At 38.7% G+C, this 10,657-nt stretch overlaps 1 protein-coding gene across 1 annotated transcript in view; it reads right to left on the minus strand.

The window, feature by feature from the left end:
• Positions 1–735: 735 nt before the first annotated feature.
• The window catches only part of RAB3GAP2 (RAB3 GTPase activating non-catalytic protein subunit 2), a 105,938-nt gene continuing 96,016 nt past the window's right edge, over positions 736–10,657 (minus strand). The window contains exons 29-34 of the mRNA XM_037737807.1: positions 10,110–10,184; positions 9,580–9,798; positions 6,194–6,283; positions 5,704–5,925; positions 3,999–4,157; positions 736–3,811 (exon numbers count right to left, since the gene is read on the minus strand). Of these exons, the coding sequence (XP_037593735.1) occupies positions 3,656–3,811; positions 3,999–4,157; positions 5,704–5,925; positions 6,194–6,283; positions 9,580–9,798; positions 10,110–10,184 (921 nt within the window). The 3' untranslated portion in view covers positions 736–3,655. The remainder of the gene's footprint in view (positions 3,812–3,998; positions 4,158–5,703; positions 5,926–6,193; positions 6,284–9,579; positions 9,799–10,109; positions 10,185–10,657) is intronic.

Genomic DNA, 10,657 nt, shown 5'->3' on the forward strand with positions numbered 1-10,657 from the left:
TATATATACATGGAGGAAAAAAAATGTGTGTGTGTGTGTGTATAACGTAGACATGTATTTAGCTTATCTTCAAATATGGTTGAGCAGAAAATGTTTTATATTTTATACATATCTTTTGACTCAGTATTTAAATTCTATGATATCTGAAAATAAAGGCATTCTGGAAAAGTACTGACTGATGTTGGTGCAGAAGTGAATATCAAGTAAAAGTATAGTTTTGAAAGGGAATGGCAGAGGTGTGTTTCCCTTAAGAGGTGAAGAGTCATTTTATTCTTCCCACTAGTAAACATCAAACTTTTCAGAATAGCTAGTTTTTGGGGTTGGATTAGAAAGAAAATAATCACCGGCTGGATGCGGTGGGGCTCTTGCCTGCAATCCCAGCACTTTGGGAGGCTGAGGCAGGTGGATCACCTGAGGTTGGGAGTTTGAGATCAGCCTGACCAACACAGAGAAACCTCATGTCTACTAAAAATACACAGTTAGCCAGGTGTGGTGGCACATACCTGTAATTCCAGCTACTTGGCAGGCTGAGGCAGGAGAATCACTTGAACCTGGGAGGTGGAGGTTGCAGTGAGCCGAGATCATGCCATTGCACTCCAGTCTGGGCCACAAGAGGGAAACTCCATCTCAAAAAAAAAGAGGGAGGAGGAGGAAGGAAGGGAAGGACCAAATTTGTTACTCAAGAGAGGAAGAAATCTCTTAATACTTATATTTATGAATGTTTAGGAAACAACATGAAAGCTGAAAATTTATTTCACTAATGTACATATAAGTTCACAACAATGTACATAAGTTCACAACAATGGACAGAAAATAGCAGTATATACAGAATTTCACTACTTACAGTACATTACAATAGAGAAAGCATTTTATAAACAATTCAGTATTGGATCAAAATCCTTTAAGGATGGCTAATTCTATTCAGCAGGAATCTAACTTGTAGACACCCAGCAAACCCATTCCTATCAGGGTAAGAGAGGGCTCTCGCTGTTGCTATAATGTACTGTAAAAATATTTTATCTCTTATAAATCAAATGGACCACAGCAACTTCTAAATGAAGATAAAATTCAATGTATTTCTAGTATTATTAAATTTCAGATTTTTAACTTTGGATTGCAATTGTTTTAAAATAGCAATTTAAATGTAACAGTGTTTACTTTGACCATAGATAAATTTTTATAATAAAGGTAAAACTCTTTTTTTCTTTTTGCAATAGTATGAAGCATTTAGAAGCATGGTACTATGTATCTCTTTTATCTACATTTTCCCTGGCCCCTCTAGTTCTACATCTAAACAGAACCTGTAATGTAGACATTATGATTATTTGAACATTTTGTTTTCCTTCAGCATTATACAATAAGATAAAATGCATATTTAACATTAATGAAGAAAGTTGTGTGAGGGTGGGTATATATCTAGGAAATCACTACTGGTTATTGGCTTCTCATCAATAACTACAGTAAGTGCCACATACTTTTGTTTCAGAAACCACCCATTCTACATAAAATCTAATTCCTTTATCATCTGTGGCTTTGTTATTACAGAATATCTACATAAGTATTTATTTGCCTTTCTTCATATCAGATTTATTTACTTTAAAAGCCCTTGATAAGTAGTAAAATATTTAACTGCTTTTCTTAACCATACAAGTCAGAATTCAATTTTAAAATTCTATGAAAAATTTTAGGATAACAAATATAACTAGAGTCTTAATTATTTGTGTTAGGATTCTGTGAGCCATATTTCAGCTTATTATTCTCAGCAATCCCCAAATTTGATTGTCTGTTCTACCACAGTAAGCTTAACCAGTTTTATTATATAATGCTTAGTAAGTACCCCCTCCCCCGAAGTGATGATGGAATTGTGGCTTTAGTGTTTAAAAATGCCTGTAACTCCAAGTTTCTTTGACTAGCCTCCTTAAGTTCATACTACTTTCAGCATACTAGCAAAATATCACAGAAGAACTAATCTCTTAGAACATATTTGACAAGTGACTGTTAAGAGCCAGGTATGTTTATAAGAATTCTAGGATGTATCTGGCTGGGGCAGTGGAGACCCAAGCAGAGGCTGGGAGGTTGGACTAGCTCGCTCCACTGCTGTTACTCTATAAAATGTTTGCCTCAGTCAGACCCACAGGCCCCCATGCCAAACACTCAAGACATCTTAAACACTTACCTTGTAAGATTTTAAGTTTCATAGTTACTTAACAGTAATTATTAAATTTTAGCCAGTTAAATTCTTGTTTGGATGTGCTCTTTTAGGTCAAGAAACAGATTAAAGAAAACTTTATATCCCTGAAAGACATACTTCTCAACTTTGCATGATTACTATAGTTGGCTTCTTAAGGGAAAGTGAAGAAACAAACTTCTGTATCACAATGACTTACATGAATAACAACTGTGACCCATGACAGATGCCAATAATTACACTGTATGGCTACATTCTAAAATACACCATAATAAATACTTGGTATTTGTAGAGCTCAAAGCACTCTTTTACAGAGTTTTGGTTAATTTGTTTTTTTTCTTTTTTTTGAGACAGGGTCTTGCTGTGTTGCCCAGGATGGCCTCAAACTCCTGGGCTCAAGCAATCCTCCCACCACAGCCTCCCGAGTAGCTATAGTTTGGTTTTAATCAGTAAATATTTATTTAGCACTTGGACTGCTCTAGGCACTATAGGGTACAAAATTAGTTGTATTTTATCCTCTCATCCCAGCTCTGAGGTAGGTTTGCTAAAGCTGTAATATCACTAAGCAGTTTTTTCAATACTGTTCCCAAGGACAGATAACATTAGCAAATCCCAGAAGCATTTCTAAACACTTGTAGGAAAAATGAAGTTGGACTTAAAATTTTTAGTATCTTTGCCTTTTTTTTTTTTTTTAACATAAGTTTTACAAGATAATACATTTTTACAGACACCTGATGTGGATACAACTTTGCAACTTGGCAAAAGGCAAATCTTAACTTACATTATAATTACTTTGCTGCATCATACGCACCTCTGATTCTCAATTTTGGCAAGTACAACAGGTGAAGGGTTCTATTTAGTGTCCCATTCTGATGAATATGATGGTCTTGAACCCATTCTTCCTCCTCAAGCACGGTCATCCTCTGATGGCAACAGCAGACCCTCTGGGAAAGGAACTTTTCAGTTTCCAGAACTCCCCGGTGGCAGCCCAGTGTGGGATTTGAAGCATGACAAGAAAGGCGTTTTCTCAACATTTACTAAAGGAGAGTGGGGTGTTTCTATACTCTACTGATGGGGACTGTACATGAACACATTTAAACAATTACAACAATATTTTAGATAGGAAATATAGAATCTTATAAGAACATAATCTGTAAATTATAACTATTTTTTAGATAGCAAAGTTTAACAATAAAGCTACCAAAGTGTTTGAATTAGAAATAAACAGTAAAACATCTGTATTAATTATAATAGAGTTGACATTTGTTTATATTTTATCTTCAGTATTAACCAAGGAGTAGAATTTAGCCAGGGTTGCACTTTTTAGAAGTTGTATATAGTCTTATTTCTTTTACAAAAGGAAAAAAAAAAACATACTTTCCCCATAAAATTCCAGGTCTTACTATGTAAAATAACCATGCACTAATTCACGTTTAATCATTTTAGGGCATTTCCAGTAGGTAAGTGTCATAAAGAAGGAAGAGATATGGCTTCCACAGCTTCAATGAGGTGTAAGGCTAGACCATACTGCCCGTGTTTTTCTGGTAAAAGCTCAATTACTTTATTTACTAGTTTAGCTGTTATTGCAATTGGCACTTCAGTGTTTTGAAGATCCTGAGGGTCCTGCAAATGGGAGAGAAAAATAACCTATTATAGACAACTAAACAATTGTTCCTGACTTGAGTTATTACATAAAAATGCTTTTCTTTGTAACTAGGTGAATTAAATTTGTCAGATGTTCTTCATGACTGTTATTAACTAGGCACTTAAGAAAACATCCAATGGCCTGATCTCATTCTATTGTACTGACCATTGCTTTCAGCCAAGTACACAGTGTGGGTGGAAGTCTGGCAAGCAGCTCCATTCCTTCTTTTGTCTGGGTGTGGAGAAGCGCATGAGCCAGCCTTTGCCCTGTCAACACGAGTAGCTGAGAGGCAAGGACTTCTTTGTCATGAACCTGTAGAATGGCCTGAAGATAGGAACATGGAGAAATAATACAGTCACAGTGAACAGATTTGTTTATATTCTATAGGAAAGGGGCTCCCAGTGAAGAGATTCTAGTTGATTTTTGAACTGTGGCCATTTATCTTTTGGTTGCATACAACCAAAAGATAAATCCAAATCAAACAGCATTTAAACCCAAATTTCAGCTCCTTGGCTAATTGTTTTTCTCTCATCACCTCATTTTTCAATTCAGTATGGCTATTCAGTGTGTTGTTTTCAAGGTTTTGGCAAATAAAGGGAGTTTCACGTCAAGACTGTTTGAAGCCCTCTAATCGCTTCTTTTGATCTTTTTTTTTTTTGAGATGGAGTCTCACTCTGCCACCCAGACTGGAGGGCAGTGGTGCAATCTCAGCTCATTGCAGCCTCCACCTGCTGGGTTCAAGTGATTCTCCTGCCTCATTCTCACAAGCAGTTAGGATTACAGGCATGTGCCACTATGCGCAGCTAATTTTTTGTATTTTTAGTAGAGATGGGGTTTCACCATGTTGCCCAGGATGATCTCAAACTCCTGACCTCAAATGATCCACCCGCCGTGGCCTCCCAAAGTGTTGGGATTACAGGCATGAGCCACCACGCCCAGCCCCTCTAATGGCTTCTGAATACACTTAGAATAAGCATGGGCTGTATCCTAGGTAGTGGCCATGGCCTGTGCCAGCCTCCCTGCCTCATCCCATACTTCTTTATTTCTTGCTTACTATGTTTGCTCAGCCATTCCAGGTTTTCTAGTCCTGAACCTAGCCATTCTAGTCCCCACCCACCTCAGGACCTTTGTAATTCTTATCTCAAGCACTGTTTCCCCAGTTTCTTTTTTTTTTAAAGATGGGGTTTCACCATGATGGCCAGGCTGGTTTTGAACTCCTGACCTCAGGTGATCCACCCACCTCTGCCTCCCAAAGTGCTAGGATTACAGTCGTGAGCCACCACGCCCAGCTGTTCCCCCAGTTTCTGAGTAGCTGGCTGCTGTTTCTCCTTGGGGGCTCAGCTCAAACGTCACCTTCTGTCACCACCCTACTGTAGTATGATCCTGATTTTTTTTTTTTTTTAAATTTTAAAAATAATTTCTTTTCCTTTTTAGAGATAGGGTCTCGCTATATTGCCCAGACTGGTCTTCAGCTTCTGGGCTCAAGTGATCTGCTGCCTCAGCTTTCCAAAGTGCTGGGATTACAGGTGTGAACCACAACGCCTGGCCCTGTTTATTTTTTTCATAGCACTTACCATGCAATGCAAAATTTAGCATGCTTTTCTGCTTCTACCAGCAGACTATCAAGTCCATGAGGAAGGAACCTTGTTTTGTTTACTGCTATATCCTTGTGCATACAGCAGGCCTGGCATACTGTAGGAATTATTTGATTATAATTTTATGTTTAAAAATACTCTATTGTTCTATTTTTGTACCTAGATGTTCTAACAAAAGGAAGAGCAAAAGGTTTCATTGGAGCCTTTACTGATTCTTTATTCCAACTATCAATTTTATAACGAGTCCAATTAACATTCAAAGGGTTCATGATTACCTCTTCTCCTAAGTGGTCAATTCCATAGTTGTATAGTTCCCCCACATAATGCCTTCTGACAACATCTTCACTAACTTGAAGGTGATGGGCTAAATCCACAGCTAGAGCCGGCCAATCTTGGTCTTTCCCAAAAGGAGTGGGTGTTGCCTCTTCTGTGGGATATTTGACCTTTGTGGCTGAATGCTGAGCCTGGACAGCTCCACTGACAACTTTCAGTAAGAACTTGAAAACGGAGAGATATAGCAATGTATTGTTATTGTTTCATTTTAAAATACCTAAATCAAAGTATTGTTGGCTTTTCTGTCACTTACAAGTGGCTTTTCCATTAAATTGTTTAATTATCAAAAAAGGAACACGTAATTTAAAGGTAAACAACTAGCTCTCAAAACACTTTGAAAGTGGTCATTCTTTTAAAAGCCAGCTAGATTTTTCCTTTACTGTTTTTCTTTCCCCCAAGAAACAAAAACAAAATCCAATAGCTGTAATTTACCTGTTGTCGTACAGAAATAAAATTTGGATCCATTTCCCCACTAGGTAATAACTGAATTGAAGTTAGGTCTTTGAAAAATGCATTTTTTCCCTAAAGAGAAAGAGAGCAAGAAAACTGATATCAGGGTGTGGATTATTAAGTGGGGAAAGGGAGAAAGATTTTTTAAAACTTAAGACATTTAAGAATAACTCATGGTTGATTTTTATTTCTCCTTGAACAATAAGATTTTAGAATTCTTCCTTTAATTTTTATAACAATTATCTAGTATGTAGTAGACAGCCTTTAAGATGATCCTCAGTGATCCCCTCCTCCTGGTATTCTGTTTCCTATGGTCTTCTCTCCTTGCCTGTGGGCAAGGTGACTTGCTGCTAGCAAACAAGCAGGTAGAGGTGATAGCATGTTACTTCCAAGACTCTGTTCCAGAAGACTGCTTCTGCCTTGAGGCACTCATACTGGCTCTTACTTGCTCTGCAGGAAGCCAGGTTCCATGTCGTGAGCTGCTGTATGGAGAGGCACATGTGGCAAATAACCGAATCTTGCCAACAATTGTGCTTAGAAGTGAATCACCCTTTCCCCATCCCAGTGGAGCTTTCAGATGCAGGGCCTTAACTACAGCCTCATGAGAGACTAAGCCAGAGGCATCTAGATAAGGAGAACACAGATTACTAACCCACAAGAACTGTGAGATAATAAATGTTTGTTATTTTCAGCCAAGTTTTGGGATGATTTGCTTTGCAATAATAGCCAAGTAATATATATATATATATATATATTACTTGGCTAATATATATATATATGTACTCTGAATCCTTTTTTTTTTTTTTTTTGACAGAGTCTCACTCTGCTGTCCTCAACCTTCCAAAGTGCTGGAACTACAGATGTGAGCCACGATACCTGGCCCTGTTTATTTTTCATTAAATTGTATAGTAATCACACAGTGGCACGATCTCAGCTCACTGCAGCCTTCTCCTCTTGGTTCAAGAGATTCTCTTCTCCCATCTCAGCCTCCCAAGTAGCTGGGACTACAGGTGTGTGTCACCACACCCAGGTTAATTTTTTTGTATTTAGTAGAGACGGGGTTTTACCATGTTGGCCAGGCAGGTCTCAAATTCCTGACCTCAGGTGATCTGCCTACCTCAACTTCCCAAAGTGCTGGGATTATGGGCATGAGCCACTGTGCCCAGCCTCTGAATCTTTAAAAACACTTGTTGAATTGTTTAAAAACACTTGATTTGAAAGAACAGATGTGTGTCTAAAAAGTAAAAACAGAATGTCAGAAAACAGGATTTCAGAAGTTCCTTGGAAGGAAATGTAATATACAGCAAAGAGCATTGGCCTTTAAATTGAAAGAAGCTCACCACTTCCAACCAGGTTGCCTCAGGTAAATGACCCACAATCTTGCGTTACTGTTTCTTCTGCAAGCAGGTCACATCCTAGGTATCTTCCAATGTGCCTTCCATACCTAATCATCTGTGATTCTAGGTCACCTAGTGTGATTGCCAAGTAGATTAAAGCTACCCATCCTTTAGTGATAAGAAAAACCAGACTTCCAGGGCAACCCGTGACAATCTGGACATCATTGATACACTCACTCACAATCTGTTCCTTGGAAGTTCCCACCTGGTGGTCTTAGCTATAAAGGTCTATAACAGTACCATTTCTTATTTACCGTATTCCAGACACTGCTAAGTACTTCATGTTGAATACAAGGAACCCTCACAACAACCGTGAGGTCAGCGCTAGTGTCACTGCTACTTTCTGAATGAGAAAACTGAGGCTAAGAAAATCGAAATAATTCTAGTTAGCAAATGGTAGCACTGGGATCGTTTCACTAGCCAACCAACCATACTACATCTCTGCAGATGAGAGTCACCCAGCTGTCTCAGGTAGTCTTGGCATGATAGGGGTTGAGACTAACAACGTCAGTATGCTCGTCCAGTTCTGGATGTGTTCTGGTTTGGCAAAGACCTCTGTGGGGAATACCAAGCTGGGAACTTTATTTTGACATTTCTTTCTCTTTTTTAATCTTTACTCCTATCCTTTATAATCTCAAAGGTACACTAACTCATTCAAAATCTATACTATTTTTTTTTTCTTTGAGACAGAGTTTCACTCTGTGGCTCTGTTGCCGGTGTGATCTTGGCTCACTGCAACCTCTGCCTCCCAGGTTCAAGCAATTCTCCTGCCTCAGCCTCCCCAGTATCTGGGATTACAGGCACATGCCACCGCACCCAGCTAATTTTTATATTTTTCATAGTGACAGGGTTTTACCATGTTGGCCAGGCTGGTCTTGAAATCCTGACCTCAAGTGATCCACTCACCTCAGCCTCCCAAAGTGCTGGGATTACAGGTGTGAGCCACTGCCCCCGGCTGTGAGTCTCTCATTTAAGGGTGAAATAATAAGCCCACTTTCCCACAAGCCTAAGCTGTGTTTTCTAACCTAGTTTCTATTAATAAAAAGCTAAGTAATAAAGTTGACATTTTTATCTCCAACAGTCTGAGTCCTGTCTGTCTCTCAAAATTTGATACTTGCATGGGGAAGGAAAGAGTTTTACTATCCACTGCAGCTAAATGGTGAAGGTTACAACAGAGTATGTAGAAACATATTCTATTCACAAGTTTGGACTCAATCCTGCAGAGGAGTCAAAAAAACTTAGGCATAGAACTAATACAATTAAACCTGTCTCTTAGGAAGACAGCTCTTGTAGCACTAGACTAGAGAGAGAGAGAAACTGGAGGCAGGGTGATTAGGAAAGGGCTGTTGTACTAGCCAAGGGAAAGATGATTGCCCCTAACTAGGGGTATAGTCATGGAGAGAAATGGACAGGTATGATCTATAGATGAATATACAAGAATGAATTTACAATGAAGAAAATTGGCTTGAAGTAAGGAACTGGTGAGATTATTTAAAGGTTTCTATTTTTTGCCAGGGCAAAAAGGATGACATCATTAATCAAATAACCAAACCAGGGAATTCAGAAGGAACAGCAAATTTAGGCTAGGGGCAGGATGGGGTTGTGGGTTTACAGATATATTTTAAGATAGAAGGTGTCTGAAGTCCTATAGGGCACTCAAAGAGAAAAGTTCAATAGAAATGTGTGCCTAAAAACTATGGGTATTGGTCAGGCCTAGAGATATACAAGAGGCAGAAAATGAGTCTGTCCAGGAATAATATGGAAAATGAGAAGGGCAGAGACAGCTGAGAGGGGAGCAGTATGGAAGGTAAATAAAAAGAACAGAATCAAGCAGGGAATAAGGGAGTCAGAACCTCACATGAAATTACACAAGTCACAAAAGTACTGAACAGCTTCTATTAAATAAGAAAACCCATGTGTCTGCTAAGCCTGCAACTCCAAAATAGCTTTGAAATCCTTTGAGGTACTTACCTTACTATCAAAAAGTGAAAGTGGCTTCACGGTCTTCAGAGAAAACCTCATGACTGCATACAAGATGGAGCACAGGATGGAGTGGTGCTCCACCAGTGGGTAGTGGATGTGCTTCTGATCAAGGGCCAGTTCCACTATGGAGATTGGTCCTTCCACGGAGAGCCATGCATCCTCAGTATCCAGCACAGGCATCTGTATTTCATCCCTGTTAACATCTGCCTAAGGGTTTTAAGAATGGAGGACTGTGTTCAGCAATGGATAAAAGATAGTGCACAAATACCCTAATAAGTTTATTAGCAGCAAAGTGCAAACTCATATTGTACACTGTCCCAAATTATAATAAAAAAACACAAAGCCTAATTTCAATAAGAATTTAATAGGAAAACATCACTACCTTTAGGGCTTAAGTCAAAATTTAGAAATGAATGAATGAAAAACAACCTCATTAAAATAGTCATTTATTAAATGCAATGGTTTGCAGAATATTTATATCTTAGGAGCAGTTCAGAATGAAAATACACCTCTTTTACCTCCATTAAGATCTGAAGAAGATCCAAACAGCAGCCAAGGAAAGATGTCATTGCTGTGTCACTCATTCCCACATCCTGTTTTTAAAAAAGGAACATAATTAGGCCCTGCAGGAAAACTGCTATAGTTAATATCAGAAAAACAAGAACCAGAATAGAATACACCTGTTCAGCTGACTTTCCACATTGAATAGACAGGCAAAAATTAGAAAGTCAAGGCTTTAAGCATATTTAAGTTCCTTCTTTTAGATTATTTACTGTCAGCCAATATTAAAGTCAAGCTTTAAAAAGTGGTACAAATAATGACTTTTAAAAAGTAGTGTTCTGACTGGGCACAGTGGCTCACACCTGTAATCCCAGCACTTTGGGAGGTTGAGGCGGGCGGATCACGAGGTCAAGAGATCAAGGCCATCCTGGCCAACATGGTGAAACCCATTTCTAATAAAAAATACAAAAATTAGCTGGGCATAGTGGCATGCGCCTGTAGTCCCAGCTACTCGGGAGTCTGAGGCAGGAGAATTGCTTGAACCCAGAAGGCAGAGGTTGCAGTG

This window comes from Cebus imitator, unplaced genomic scaffold, assembly GCF_001604975.1.
Source record: "Cebus imitator isolate Cc_AM_T3 unplaced genomic scaffold, Cebus_imitator-1.0 Scaffold42, whole genome shotgun sequence".
Classification (NCBI taxonomy): Eukaryota; Metazoa; Chordata; class Mammalia; order Primates; family Cebidae; genus Cebus; species Cebus imitator.